This window comes from Callospermophilus lateralis, chromosome 3, assembly GCF_048772815.1.
Source record: "Callospermophilus lateralis isolate mCalLat2 chromosome 3, mCalLat2.hap1, whole genome shotgun sequence".
Lineage (NCBI taxonomy): Eukaryota > Metazoa > Chordata > Mammalia > Rodentia > Sciuridae > Callospermophilus > Callospermophilus lateralis.
The window spans coordinates 154,856,174-154,872,066 of record NC_135307.1 but is presented as its reverse complement, the minus strand read 5'-3'; the positions used below and the strand labels follow the sequence as shown (position 1 = coordinate 154,872,066).

The 15,893-nt window shown below is 38.7% G+C and overlaps 1 protein-coding gene across 5 annotated transcripts in view; it reads right to left on the bottom strand.

The window, feature by feature from the left end:
* Positions 1-13,830, bottom strand: part of Ralgapa2 (Ral GTPase activating protein catalytic subunit alpha 2) — a 325,597-nt gene extending 311,767 nt beyond the window's left edge. For all 5 annotated transcript variants that reach the window (XM_076851458.2, XM_076851460.2, XM_076851457.2 and 2 more), the window contains exon 1: positions 13,587-13,830. In XM_076851458.2, coding sequence (XP_076707573.2) covers positions 13,587-13,692 — 106 coding nt within the window. In that variant the 5' untranslated portion in view covers positions 13,693-13,830. The remainder of the gene's footprint in view (positions 1-13,586) is intronic.
* Between the last annotated feature and the right edge of the window lie 2,063 nt (positions 13,831-15,893).

Genomic DNA, 15,893 nt, shown 5'->3' with positions numbered 1-15,893 from the left:
TCTCTCCTTTAACATTATTGACTTTGGAGAGATTCCAAGCCTATTTTTGATCATGATCCTTTGCACTTACTGTTCCCTCTGCTTGGAATACTATTCCAGAAAATAATCACAAACTATTCCCTTATGTAACTCAGGTCTCAGACCAAACTACTCTTCTTCCAGAAAGAACTTACTCTAATATCTAGACAAGCGTGCATGTGTGCGCACCAACAAACACCTACACACACACACACACACACACACACACACACACACACTTATCAAGCTTCACTTTACTATCAATACCCAACATCTAAGGATTTCTCAATGATCTAGAATTATTGGCATAAAAGTCAATGAACTTTACTTTGTGGTATACATGGGGCATTCTGTGTGGAAATGTATCAGAATGCCTTTCCAGAACTACTTTCTCAGAAATATAGAAGCCAGAGAATTTACCACTAGGAACAGGACAAATTATCAGGTTGTTAAATCAGAATTCCCCATCTCTCTCATCCAGAAATTGGTACATGAATAAGCACATGATCAAAGTAGGACCAATCAGAAAGGTCCTTGGTACTGGGGTGGGCCCTAGCAAAGGAGTCACACTTCTTTAGATTTACTTAGTGGCTGAGATATATCAGGTTGACAGAGCCAGAGATACTCTCTCCTATACCAGGAAGAGTTAGGCTGAGAATGAAACAGACACGGAAACAAACCAATCCAGAACCAAGAATAATTCCACTAAATAAAGGAAGATGAGAAGAGTGGACATGACAGTGGGTGAGTACTCTAGACACTGCGTACAACCCTATGGATAGCTAATGACAAATGTGCCCTTAGATTATTTAATTACATGTGTCTCTAAATCCCTGCTTTTCTTTTAGTTAGTCTGAGTTGGGTTTCTGGCACTTGCAACCAAAAGTTCTGACTAGTACAAATACAATCAACGTATTACTACCTGTCTGGTGGAGAAGAGGAATAAAGAAAAGAAAAAGAAAGCCCAGTGTGGCTACACACATACACGTATACACAAGTAGTTGTCAGATAAATGCAAATGGTTACCAGATTTTCTACTGGGTGATAAAAATGTTTTGAAACTAGAGATGGTGGTTGCACAACATTGTAAATGTGCTAAATGCCAGTGAATTGTTCACTTTAAAATGGTTAATTATATGTTATGTGAACTCCACTTAATAAAAAATTTTAAACATAAAATGTTGCAATGCATTTCTAAAGATATGATATAGTATTATAATATATTAATCATAATTTCCTTGAAGAAAAAATTGGGTCAAATGGTACATTTTAGAGACCATTGCTACATATTAATAAATTGAATTCCAGAAAGATTATACCAAATTATACTCCTATCAGATGTATATTAGAGAGCCCACATAGTATATTATCATTAGGGGGAAAAAAACAGCAACTTTGCTAGTATAATGGCTAAATATATTTTATTCTTTAAGTTTACATATCTCAGATTATTAATAAGGAGTAACATTTAAAACATTCTTACAGGTCTTGTTTCTCCATTTCCTACATGAATACATATATTTTGAATATTATAATTTTTAACATGTAGTAGTTTTTAATATAATGAAAATATAACTATTTTCCCTCTTACAAGTTTCAAATATTTTCCCAGTTCATTATTTACTTATTTCAGTTAAAGGTGATATGTTTATTTGTGTATGTATTTATTTTAGGAGCAGAAGAAAGGGATGGAAACATTCTTTACAAAATAAATATTTGTAATGATACATAAACACAGACACACACATACATATCAAGAATACAGGATAGTTTGCCTCCACTCAGAAGTTCAGTAAAACTCTACTACAGCCAACCTCCATATCAGATAAAGAATCCAAAGGATATAGAGGTCTATACTGTACATACCTTAAATATGACAACACAAATAAAGCTCATGTTAATCCCTTTTAAAATAGCTATTTAAAGGCAACATGTCTTTATTTCTCTTTTCTTCCATACAGTTTTGAAATACTATTAAGGATTTCATGGGGAAAAAAATTCTTACTAGAAAGAAAAGGTCCTTTTGTGGGGAGTGGGGAGTGGGGAGTGGGGAGTGATTTAGCTTTGATTTTTGAAATTTAACTTTTACAATAAGCCCTGCCTAATTTTGTTTCCATGAAAGAATATTTGGAATACTTCCCTAAGCATCACCCATGCCAGTCCTTACAAAGAGTTCCTAATACAGCTGGCCCTCTTTCCTCACCACTCCACCTCCCCACCCCCCCACCCCCGCCTACTGACACAAACTTTTTCTCCTTTTTGTCCACAGAAATAGTCCCTTCTTATGTCAACTTCCCTTGAAATCTAAGGAATTGATCTGATAATGAGTGCACACATACAAGGGAGAGGTTAAAGAACAATTTCAGAAGAGTCCACCACACTTAATTCATAGTCTTGAATCCTTACTTTAATGCAGGGGACTTCTGACTGGAAATAAAAATCTCAGGGGAAGGAAGACTTTCAGACACTACAGAAATACAGAAGATAATTAGAAATTATTTTGAATCCTTATACTCCAATAAAATAGAAGAAAGTGAAGGCATCGATAAATTTCTTAAGTCATATGATCTGCCCAGATTGAGTCAGGAGGATATACACAACCTAAACAGACCAATATCAATTGAGGAAATAGAAGAAGCCATCAAAAAATTACCAACCAAGTAAAGCTCAGGATCGGACAGATATACAGCTGAGTTTTACAAGACCTTTAAAGAAGAACTAATACCAATACTTTTCAAGCTATTTCAGGAAATAGAAAAAGAGGGAGAACTTCCAAATTCATTATACGAGGCCAACATCACCCTGATTCCTAAACCAGACAAAGACACTTCAAAGAAAGAAAACTACAGACCAATATCTCTAATGAACATAGATGCAAAAATCCTCAATAAAATTATGGCAAATCAGATACAGAAACATATCAAAAAGATCGTGCATCATGATCAAGTAGGATTCATCCCTGGGATGCAAGTCTGGTTCAATATACGGAAATCAATAAATGTTATTCACCACATCAATAGACTTAAAGATAAGAACCATATGATCATCTCAATAGATGCGGAAAAAACTTTCGACAAAGTACAGCATCTCTTTATGTTCAAAGCACTAGAAAAACTAGGGATAACAGGAACATACCTCAATATTGTAAAAGCTATCTATGCTAAGCCTCAGGCTAGCATCATTCTGAATGGAGAAAAATTGAAGGCATTCCCTCTAAAATCTGGAACAAGACAGGGATGCCCTCTCTCGCCACTTCTGTTCAATATAGTTCTCGAAACACTGGCCAGAGCAATTAGACAGACAAAAAGAAATTAAAGGCATAAAAATTGGAAAAGAAGAACTTAAATTATCACTATTTGTGGGTGACATGATTCTACACCTAGCAGACCCAAAAGGGTCTACAAAGAAACTACTAGAGCTAATAAATGAATTCAGCAAAAGTGGCAGGATATAAAATCAACACACACAAACCAAAGGCATTCCTGTATATCAGCGACAAATCTTCTGAAATGGGAATGAGGACAACCACTCCATTCACAATATCTTCAAAAAAAATAAAATACTTGGGAATCAACCTAACAAAAGAGGTGAGAGATTTATACAATGAAAACTACAGAACCCTAAAGAGAGAAATAGAAGATCTTAGAAGATGGAAAAATATACCCTGTTCATGGATAGGCAGAAATAACATCATCAAAATGATGATATTACCAAAAGTTCTCTATAGGTTTAATGCAATGCCAATCAAAATCCCAATGGCATTTCTTGTAGAAATAGATAAAGCAATCATGAAATTCATATGGAAAAATAAAAGACCCAGAATAGCAAAAGCAATTCTAAGCAGGAAGTATGAATCAGGCGGTATAGCAATACCAGACTTCAAACTATACTACAGAGCAATAGTAACAAAAACAGCATGGTACTGGTACCAAAACAGGCAGGTGGATCAATGGTACAGAATAGAGGACACAGAGATTAATCCACAAAATTACAACTATCTTATATTTGATAAAGGGGCTAAAAGCATGCAATGGAGGAAGGATAGCATTTTCAACAAATAGTGCTGGGAAAACTGGAAATCCATATGCAACAAAATGAATCTGAATCCCTTTCTCTCGCCATGCACAAAAGTTAACTCAAATTGGATCAAGGAGCTTGATATCAAATCAGAGACTCTGCATCAGATAGAAGAAAAAATTGGCTCCAATCTACATATTGTGGGGTCGGGCTCCAAATTCCTTAATAGGACACCCATAGCACAAGAGTTAAAAACAAGAATCAACAAATGGGACTTACTCAAACTAAAAATTTTTTTCTCAGCAAGAGAAACAATAAGAGAGGTAAATAGGGAGCCTACATCCTGGGAACAAATTTTTACTCCTCACACTTCAGATAAAGCCCTAATATCCAGAGTATACAAAGAACTCAAAAAATTAAACAATAAGAAAACAAATAACCCAATCAACAAATGAGCCAAGGACCTGAACAGAAACTTCTCAGAGGAGGACATACAATTAATCAACAAGTACATGAAAAAATGCTCACCATCTCTAGCAGTCAGAGAAATGCAAATCAAAACCACCCTAAGATACCATCTCACTCCAGTAAGATTGGCAGCTATTATGAAGTCAAACAACAACAAGTGCTGGTGAGGATGTGGGGAAAAGGGTACACTTGTACATTGCTGGTGGGACTGCAAATTGGTGTGGCCAATTTGGAAAGCAGTATGGAGATTCCTGGGAAAGCTGGGAATGGAACCACCATTTGACCCAGCTATTCCCCTTCTCGGACTATTCCCTAAAGACCTTAAAAGAGCGTACTATAGGGATACTGCTACATAGATGTTCATAGCAGCACAATTCACAATAGCTAGACTGTGGAACCAACCTAGATGCTCTTCAATTGATGAATGGATAAAAAAAATGTGGCATTTATACACAATGGAGTATTATTCTGCACTAAAAAATGACAAAATCATGGAATTTGCAGGGAAATTGATGGCATTAGAGCAGATTATGCTAAGTGAAGCTAGCCAATCCCTAAAAAACAAATGCCAAATGTCTTCTTTGATATAAGGAGAGCAACTAAGAACAGAGCAGGGAGAAAGAGCATGAGAAGAAGATTAACATTAAACAGGGACAAGAGGTGGGAGGGAAAGGGAGAGAGAAGGGAAATTGCATAGAAATGGAAGGAGACCCTCATTGTTATACAAAATTACACATAAGAGGAAGTGAGGGGAAAGGGAAAAAAACAAGGGGGAGAAATGAATTACAGTAGATGGGGTAGAGAAAGAAGATGGGAGGGGAGGGGAGGGGAGGGGGGATAGTAGAGGATAGGAAAGGCAACAGAACACAACAGACACTAGTATGGCAATATGTAAAATAGTGGATGTGTAACCGATGTGATTCTGCAATCTGTATACGGGGTAAAAATGGGAGTTCATAACCACTTGAATCAAATGTATGAAATATGATATGTCAAGAATTATGTAATGTTTTGAACAACTAATAATAAAAATTTTTTTAAAAAAGAGATTTTTCAAAACATCCACATTGGTGGCCAGTTACTCCCTAGCAGACTTAAATCCAGCTATTTTGAAATCATATTTCTGGTTTTTTTTTAATAGTCACTTATAACAGACATCCCTAATGCTACACACAGTATCTGGCAAATAGCTGGTATTGGACCAATGAGGAGACTCTAGAGCCAACTACTTTGGGTTCAAATCTTGACTCTGCACTTACTAGTGATGTAATACAACCTTACAAGACTCTCTCTCTCTCTCTTTATCTATCCCATCTGTAAAATGTGGATAATGATATTCCCCATCTCATTTTGGAGAATTAAGAGTTAATAGATGTAAAAGTATTTCTAACAATACTCTGAATATAATAAGTGTCATGTCAATTATTATTCTAATAAGGAAGTATGTTTTCAAGATGAACAAGAAGCTGTCCATGTTCTTTGTGTACTTGTCTTTTACTGGGGAAGGTCAGAGAGAATAAGAATAATACAAAGCTAAAGCCATAAATGTCAAATGAGAGGTAAAAAGTACTATGAGAATTCTGAGAAAAGATCATTTGAAAACAAGAAGACAAAGAAAGTTCTGGTGGAAGATATAACGTACTTGTACTGTGTTCTGTAAGCATTTTAGATAGCAGGATGGACACCACCTTCTGGAAAAAAAGAAGGTATCTTAGTTTTTAGGTTATCTGAGAAGTAAACACCAAGACAGAAGTAGGCATGCAAGAAATTTATTGGGGGAGTATGTGGGGAATATAAAGGGAGAAAAGCTTGAGAAGGCGGAGAAGCATCAGACTACAATACAGTTCCACCAACTATAAAGGAAAAGGAGGAGGAGAAGAAGAAGGAAGAGAAGGAGAAGGAGAAGAAGGAGGAGGAGGAGGAGGAGGAGGAGGAGGAGGAGGAGGAGAAGAAGGAGAAGAAGGAGAAGAAGAAGAAGAAGAAGAAGATTGGGTAGGTAGTGTCCCAAAACTTCCACACAGTTCTGAGATAATTTCGCCAGATCAGGGGAGAATCCTTCAGCCACAGATGCCCTTAAGAGGCATCTAGATTTCACAGAAATAAGCAGCATTGATATTCAAGGCCATGGCTGAGAGTGGCCCAACACAAGCTCAGCTCTGGCTCAAAATTGGTAGATCTAGAGAGCAGCAGTTAGACCATCAGTCAATCATACTCCACACAGCAGGAGCAATAGCAATAGATTCTCACAGCTCCTACAACGGGGCACAAGCAATGTCACTAGTATTTTGTGTGTCCTTGAAAGTGTGGCTGAGGTTCAATAAATATATACCCTCACTTAAAATCAAACATAAGATAATATCAATAGGCTCCTTAACTTCATGAAAACAGATTTAAAAAAAAAAAAACCACAACTCTAATAGGAAAATCAAAGTACATGTTTATTGTTAATTACAACTATTTTAAAAATAGAGTTCAATATCTTCCAGATGTGGTTTTAGCTTGTAAAACAATATAAAAGACACAAAAGGGTTTAAAACATCTCTTTTCTAAGACTCAAAGCTAAAACCATGAACTGAGAATTCAGAAATAACTCAGAAAAAAAAGAATCTATAAGGTAAAATCTTTTAAAGATAATTTCTATAAGTTTCTATTTTAACTTCATCAAATTCTCAATTGCTGAGTTTTGATAGTAGATTCTGGATCTCTTTTTATCTAAAAAAGCTATGTGATCCTACAAATTCAGGAGACTGTAACTAGGCAAAATTACCCAAAACCAGACAGTACTGAAAGTACATTCACAAGCAGATATTTAATGATACATTCCTTTTATGACTAATATGAACTGACTGCTTGTAGGTAGCACTTACAAATGAGAGCATGAAAAGACATTCTGCACAGGTATAAAGTGGTAAATAAATATAAGCAATTATGTACATCGTACATGGGGTTATGTCACATGAAAGGCAGTGTGAAGAAAATCAAAATGACCCCTAAACACCAGAGTCACACTGAGTAGGGATATAATCCCAGAATAGGAGACCTGGAAGAAAGAAGACCTCAGAGGGCTCAGCAGGTCTACCCTGCTGGTCTACCCTGCTCCCACCTCACGCCTACCCTGGGGCACGTTGTCACTGAGTGGAAGAGCAGACAACATGTCATCTGCTCTACTTAACTCACCTCATTCTACAGACCTTCCCCCTTCTAGCTAAATACATTTGTGAAACTATTCCCAAAAAGAACAGAGTAAAAGGTGGATGGCAATCCTTTCCAGTTATTGCAAGAAAAACATCCGAACTCAGGCATTTATCATAGGTTCACTTTTTTGCGTGTCAGAAATCTAGACAACCTCAAGCCCTAAAAGCAGGGATTTTGTGTTTATATGACATGCATGTGTTTTTTATAACTTATATATGAGGTACCCTCCAAAAGCTCATGTGTGAGACGGTGTAAGAACTGTTTGGAGGTGGGAAAGTTGGATTGAGAGTTGAGATAGATTAACTGTGTGATAACTGCAGTCAGGTGGAGAATGGCAGGAGACAGTTCACGGAGACATGCCTAAAGGGTGTATATGTTGTCCCTGATGAGCAAAGTTCTTTCTGATTCCTGATGACTACGGAGAAGAAATTTGTGATTCTTTTAACTGTAATAATTAAAATGAGGGTAGAAAAAGCTGACCCAGGAGTGATTAATATGAAGATATTTGGGATAAGAAGCTGTCATAGTCAGGTCAAATCAAGGGATCAAGGTTTGGACCACAGATTCAGAACCAGAGAGAAAAGTCTCTCACAAATGTTCTATATGCTGACAAAGCAAAATATAACTATGGTTTATTTCCTCTTATGCGTCTATGCTTTAATTTGGGTCAAGTTCACTTACAGCTTTTTAAATTTATTAGCATATTCCCTGTTTTGCTCCTTTCATTTTTAGATCAAACATTTGTTGACAACATGTACTATAATTCATCTTAGCATTTTCTGGATAGTTATATTGTGTTGTTTTTTTCTTTCCTTTTCCTCTTCTTTCCTCATTCCTCTCATACAAATAAATACCTCTTTACTCATCTTGTGAAGCAGCATTTTCTACATTTTATGTTATTCCCTTAGAATAAATTTCATTGAAGTAAAAATGCTGGCTTGAACATGTTTAGGATTTGTTTCACAGTAATTTCCTAAATGTTGTTCCAATGGCCCTGCCAGCAGCAAGAATTGAGACTACCTTTTCACTGTAGTCTGACTAAAAATAAACATCTCTTTACAATTTGATAATTAGTGGTGGGTATTTGGAATAATGGGAGTGTCCTAGACAGAGTCAGAAAAGTTGGGAGAGAATCCTGTCTTGTGGGGGGGGCAAGATGAATTTGATGTTCTACATTTGAGTTTGAGAAAATGTGAGATCCCAGTAGCATGTTTTAAACAGAGGTTGTGGTACATAAGAGTTGAAGCTCAAGGAGAGATAGAAAGCTATGATGCATTGTTTATTATCAAGATCTTGTTGACTCTTCCCACAAACTGATCAAGGTAAGATTTCTACTCCTAACATACAGAAGAGGAAACTGAGTTGTGGTGAGGTTAACTACTTGTCTGCCACCTCTTGGCCTGTAAGTGGCAGAGCTGGGATTCATGTGTTTGTAAAGCCAATATTGTGCTTCATCTAGTTATCTGATTCAAAATAATGTTTGCACATCAGAAAATATAAATGCTAATATATAAACAAACCCTTACAGTTTTTGCATGACTCCCTAAAATGTTGCTATGACATTTATAGTTCTCTTCCTGGTCTTTGTATTTTTCCAGGAAGATTTTAGTATTTAACTTGAGCATAGAAGATAATAAGACTCCTTCTTTGTTTTTGTGTTCATTGGCTTCTCTGTGCCCACAGCAGGTCTAGCAGGTAGTCAGATATTTGAAAGTTCATTAATGTCACATGGATGTTCTACAACCAGAAAAAACCTGGGAGGTATAATTTCAGGTTCTTCATGTAATACTAGTATGGCATTTCTTAGCTGACCTTGTTTGAAGCAAAGTGATTTTGTCATAATGCTCCCTTTGCTAATTTTTCACCAGTTACTAATATTTTATATTTATAACCTCTATAATCACACTCTTACTCTCCATTTACTGGACTGTGTCTTATTTTAGGCAATCCTCCAACAGTTTGCTCCATTACTGCCACAGTCCCCTCAAAACATGGCCCTGCCTCAAATGCCCTCCTAATTCATTCTTCCTACCCCTGCAGTCAGAGAAGCAATTCTCAAGCCTTATCCATTGACCCTGTAGATACCCTCAGGGGAAGGGTCCTCAGGAGACAAAACTACCTCTCACCACTCTCCCACTGGATGAAGGCTGAGTTCAAGTTGGTTTCCTCACCCTCCTACTTCACTGACTTGTGTATTTCCACCATCAATTCTTCTATCTTCCCTTGGAACATCCCTCTCCTTCTACTTTCCCAATTTCTGAACCTAAAGTGTTTTATGTGTAACCACTAGCCACATTTGGCCACAGAAAACTGGAAATGTGACTAATAAGAACTAATGCAATATACACTGGATTTCAAAGACAAGTATGGAAAAAAATGTGAAAACTATCACTAATATTTTACATTTATTAACTGCTGATAATACATATTAAATACATGAGGCTAAAATACATTGCCTAAAATTAATTTCACTTACTTCTTTTTACTTTTTAAATGTGGTTAATAGAAAATTTAAATAACACATATGGCTCATATTACATTTCTATTGGTAAGAGCTTGTCTAACCATTCTTCAGGGTCTAGCATGAATTAAACTTTCAAGATGCCCCAATTTTTATATCATTCTTTTTCTTCTTTTCAGTTGGAGATGAACACAATACCTTTATTGAGTGCCTCACAAGCGCTAGGCAAGTGCTCAACCCAAACCCAGTGCCTCACAAGCGCTAGGCAAGTGCTCAACCACGGAGCCACAACCCCAGCCCTTTTTATGTCATTCTTAATGGTCTTTTTGTCTTCTGAAATCCTATAATGGAGTCTACCATGTAACAGACTATCTAATTACATAATGCACCATATGTTTACTATTATGTGATATTGACTCTTGCCTTTATCAATGCCTAACTCTAATTTGAGGCTTACAGTGGGCACTCAACTTTCAATTAGACATGAAATTCTTGCTGGAGCAAAACAGTAATATACTTGATATTTTGGGGTTTGGGTTTCTTTGGTCATCTACTTTCCCAATGATGATTTCAACAGTGCAGGAAGAACTGGAAGTCAGCTCTTAGTTCTTCCTCTAATATAACACATATAAACACATTAAGTACATGGCTTGGCAGCTTGTAAGGCCTGCCTTGCCTCAGTGTTCCTTAAGTTAATAAAGTATTAACTTTATTTTACATATTAAAATAAAGTTAATAATTATTATTAGGCCAATATATAGTATCTAGCCAGGTCAAAGTATCTTAAGTAAGTTTGAATTGAAGTCATTATCATGATATTAATACTGTACTCTCCACAGCTTATTCTCTATTTCTCAGCCAGATGTCTTAAACTCAGGTTACTTTTTATGAAGAGGGAATAAATCCATCACCATTATCAAAAAATAAGAAAGAAGAGTACAGAAACTGCTACCAAAATACTTGTCCCATCCTATCAATGGTGAGAGAAAAGTAATGCAAGAAGGAGCTGTTAAATATCTACTCCACTTAAGTGATTTATACATTATACTCACAATAACCCTTTACATGACACACCTTACCATACTCATTTAGCAGAGTGAAGAAACTGAGATTCAAGGACAGGCTAAGTAACTAGCTCAAGTTATGCAGTTGCAAGTGGCAGACACAGATTGCAAACCCAGTCAATGGTATCATCCTTATAAATAACATCTTTAAATATGTGAAAAACAAGAGTGTTATATAAATTTATACATAAAAATCAATAGAAATTACTATTCATTTCCTTCGGTTTCCTAAATTTTGGCTTAATTCCTATCTTTCCATTGAAAAGGGCTTTGTTTTCTCTTTTTTAAAAATAAGCAGCAACTGAATATGGTTCACGATAAAGTAGGAAGTAATGCATTAATTCTTCTTTAAAATCCTTAAATCCCAGTTGTAAAGCAAAAGTTTACACTAAACATCATGACTAGACCTCCTCAGACAAATTTTATAAAAATCCAATCCCTACAAAGATCATAATAATAAACAAAGGAAACCAGGCCATTCCACAAACAAATGTTATCAACAACAGAAAAACATACACCTAAGGAAATATCAAAGAACTTCTCCATGTTACAAAACTGCAGTCATACTGAGATCACTGAAATGATAAAAGGAGGTTCCTTAAAATAAGACATACAACTTAAAGACAAACCATAATTACACAGACTTGAAAAGTATCTAATTTATCAGAATGGTGACAATGTCCAGTCTGATCTGGATTTAATGTCTTTATAAAATGTAGCCAACTTAATCTTGTAGACTTGGACAGAACAAAGGTTTAAATTTTCTATTACAGAAAAAGTCCCAAATGCTTTAAAAATACTGCTCAATTCTCCTTTATCAAAATGTCCCTGCAGTAGGTGTTAATCAGTCACTACCAAAAAACCAGGCACAAAGCAATCAGTGTGTTCATGGTATTTTACTACAGGAAGTAGAAAGTTCAGTTTACCAAGAACACCTCATTTCGCTTTCAAAAGTCTTGAAAACTAATCCCTGTAACAGTAACTAATTTACATTTCATTCCAAACCGAACAAATAAATGTAAACTTCAGGAATCTGAGATAGTGAATAACTTACTTGGTAAAATCAGGTATTGGGTTTTTGTTTGTGTTTTTTCCTTAGTGGTAAGGTCAAAGGGTATAAATGGAAAAGAAATAATTAGCAACTTTTAATATTATGAACGAGATCTTAATTTAAAATTCTCATATATAAAATGAATTCTTTTATGTCATATTTTCTCAAGTGACAAACACGTTAAAACTAAGTGATTTTTACTTATTTTAACACTAAAACACACCTAAAAGAAACATAAGGTGTCTTTTGCTCTAGGCCCCCAAATACACAGACAAGTCTGTCTATAGATGGGCATAGGTGTTTCTGTCCTAAACAAAAGTTAGACCAAGAGGTTTTTAAAAAGAAAAGAAAAAAAAAAGAAAAGAAAGAAAAGAAAACATAGCCAGCACTGATCACATGCAGCAGGTTACAGGAAGTTGGTGGACACTTTACATCCACAGTGCTGAGCTTCACCATAGGTCAATTCCAGACCCACCTGGGCTCTGCAGGGCCTCCACCCAGCAGGTCAGCAAAGCAGAAGAAATCATAGGCCCATGGTTGTCATTCTGGTTAATAAAAAAGTAGCAGTCTCCCTGAATCCAAGAAAACCACCCCTCCCTCCAAATGGCAGAACAGCTACCTTCATAAGGATAACACAAAGAAACTGAAACAGCCAGACCCAAAATTAAAAATTAAAAGGGGGACATGGGAAGAGAGATGACAGTTAAATTTATGCTGATATTGCTTGGAATCGGTGTATTTGCTGCCTCAGACTGCAAAGCAAAAATAAATAAATAAAAGAGGGAGGAGTGAGAGAGATGACAGTTCAATTAAGTCTGTGCTGGGACCACTGGGTCTCATTATACCTAATGTCTCAGGCTCGAAAATTAAAACTAAAAAGTAGGAGGGATAGAGGACAGTTCGGTGTGTGTGTGTGTGTGTGTGTGTATACATGTGTGTGTACGTACGCACTACCTGGGGCTCAATTTATGTTCCGGGAAGTAGAGGGGATAGTCACCACTGTGCCGGGCCTCCAGGTTACCCCGGAGGGCAGACGCGCAAGGAGAGCCTTGTGTCAATTTACACTGAGGGCGACGAGGCAGGGTCCGCGGCCAGGCTATGGCTTTCGGGGAAACAATGCCTAGGGGGTCGCAGCCCGGATTAGACAAGGTCTGACGCCCACCTATCCCCAGCCCCCGACCCAGCATCCCTGTCCATGATTCTACAGGGTCGGTGTCCACGGGGTCTCTGGCCCGCCCGCAGACTACACCCTCTCAGGCAGGTGCCCCCGACCCCAGTGCCCGAAGACCCAGCACGCCGGCGCGCGCCTCACCAAGCAGCGCCCGCAGGTGCTTCAGGCGAGTCAGCACGTCCTTCTTGGGGTCCAACACCTTCTGGGTGGACTTCTTCACATCCCCGTGGCTCCTTCGGGAGAACATCCCGCCACGGGAAGCCTGGGCCCCGCCGGCGGGGCAGGAGCGCCTGCGCCACACGAGTCACCGCATAGGGTCGGGACCGGCGCGTGTCGCGCGGGCCACTCACCGCGGCGCTCCGGGCCACCACCGCCGCCACCTCTGCCTCAGTTTTGACTCCAGGAAGGAGGGGCCGGCCGGGCCCGGTGAGGGGCGGGGGCAGGAAGGCGGTGTCGGTGTGGAACGAACAGCCCCGCCCCGCGGGAGGCGCTGGCCAGCCCCTCAGGCGCGACGCGCGCGCGCGAGTCTGGGACGCGCCTCGCAAGACATCCTCCGGCTTGCTCAGACCCTCGCAGTGACGCACCTGGAGCCGGCGCGGCGAATCACAAAGAAGCGTGTTCCTCTCGCACGTTGTACTACAAGTCCCGGGAAGCACCGCGAAAAGGCCCTCCAATCAGGGTGGTGTGTCTTCAGCACAATGGGACTCAGTGGGCTACGAGCACGTGGTCCCGCCCGCGTAGGCCGCAAAAGCTCCTGGGAAATGTAGTTCTCTAGGAGGCGAGGCTCTGCGACCTCTTTTTGAGCGTCTTAGAGGTGCTAAACACCGTCTGCTTTCCCTTTGCTCCGGAAAGTCCCAGACTCCGGTACCTTCATACCCCTGGCTGCGTACATACACACACACACACACAAAATCCTGTATGAAGGCTTTTAAAATGCAAACTATTTTTAGGTTTGCTTCCGGATTTACGCTAAATCAGGGCTCCAATTACATAGTAAAAGAAATGGGTTTGGCAGCAAGGAGGGGCATGCCTGGTCTCCTGTAAGGTGTTCAACCAGTCCCCTTAGTTCCAGGACCCAACCTCACTTGGAGTGTGGAGGTCTCTTGCTCAGAGGACGCTCAGGGTCTTGCCTCTTTCCTAGTAGGAAGTGAATGTTCCCGGTGTTGTGCAAAGCCACATAGCAATCCAGTAGCAGAACCAGAAATAGAACTTGAGGGATCTGACTCTCAGGCCAGTAGGCTTTTTAAAGCCAGACGTCTGTTCCCCCGGGGCAAGACTTTGAGATAGAAGATCGGCAGGAGATTTCTTACAAGAGAACTGAAGGATTATTTACTGGCATCGGGATCCTCCAAGTTTTGACAGCATTTCAGCTTTTTCAAGCAAGAACTTAAGGCTACTGTTTAGAACCACGTGATTTCCATCCAAATTGGGACAACCAAACTGTTCTTTTCTCCTCCAGTTGAACTGTAGCTTAAGGAGAAGCCAGGGATTTACATATCCTTGTATCTCCATCTCTGAGCACAGAATTTGACCTCTACTGGCATTCAGTAAAGCTCATTAAATGAAATGGAATGAAAAGCTAACCTAGTCCTACATATTTCAAATACACATGCCAAAATAAAAATCTTATTTGTTAAAAGTTTGTAAGATTAATGTTCTCTTTTCTGTCAAAGTTAAACCTGTCATTTGAGTTTCCTAGTATATAACAAAATGAGTTTGCTGTTGTAAAACCGAAATTTCATAATGTGTAGTTGGGTGGAGCTACTTTTGAGTTACAAAATGTTTAAAATGTAGCCATTTTCAGTCCCCCCAAAACATAGCTCCCTTTGTCCTCAGTCTTCCAATCATATTGACTACAGTGTAGTAGGTGATCAAATCATAACTGTAGCCCTTCCCCCTGCCCTCTCCAATTCTAAATTAGTCAATTGGGTAATCTGTAACCCTGAACTACTCCTATCAGAGTAAAAGGCTGTGATGCCTTAAGGATAAAAAGCTGGGCAGACTTCCTGCCCAGTGTACTTGCTTGCCAGATTTTTCTTGGTAGCACACCCTTCTGCAGAAGTAATGTTTGCCTTACTGAGTGACTTTTGAGTATGTGTCTGATTTCTTGTGGCACCCCAATATTTCTAACAAGTTCTCTATTTTTGGAATTGTCCAAATAGCATTGATAGAACAGGGACATATTAATAGAAAGGAATAGGGAGTTGAGATTGTGGTCAATTGTAGAGCACCTGCCTAGCACATGGGAGGCACTGGGTTCTATACTCAGACCCACATTAAAAAATTAAAAATAGGGCTGGGGATGTGGCTCAAGCGGTAGCACGCTTGCCTGGACCGGGGTTGGATCTTCAGCACCGCATACAAACAAAGATGTTGTGTCCGCCGATAACTAAAAAATAAATATTAAAATTCTCTCTACCTCTCTCTACCTCTCTCTCTCTTTAAAAA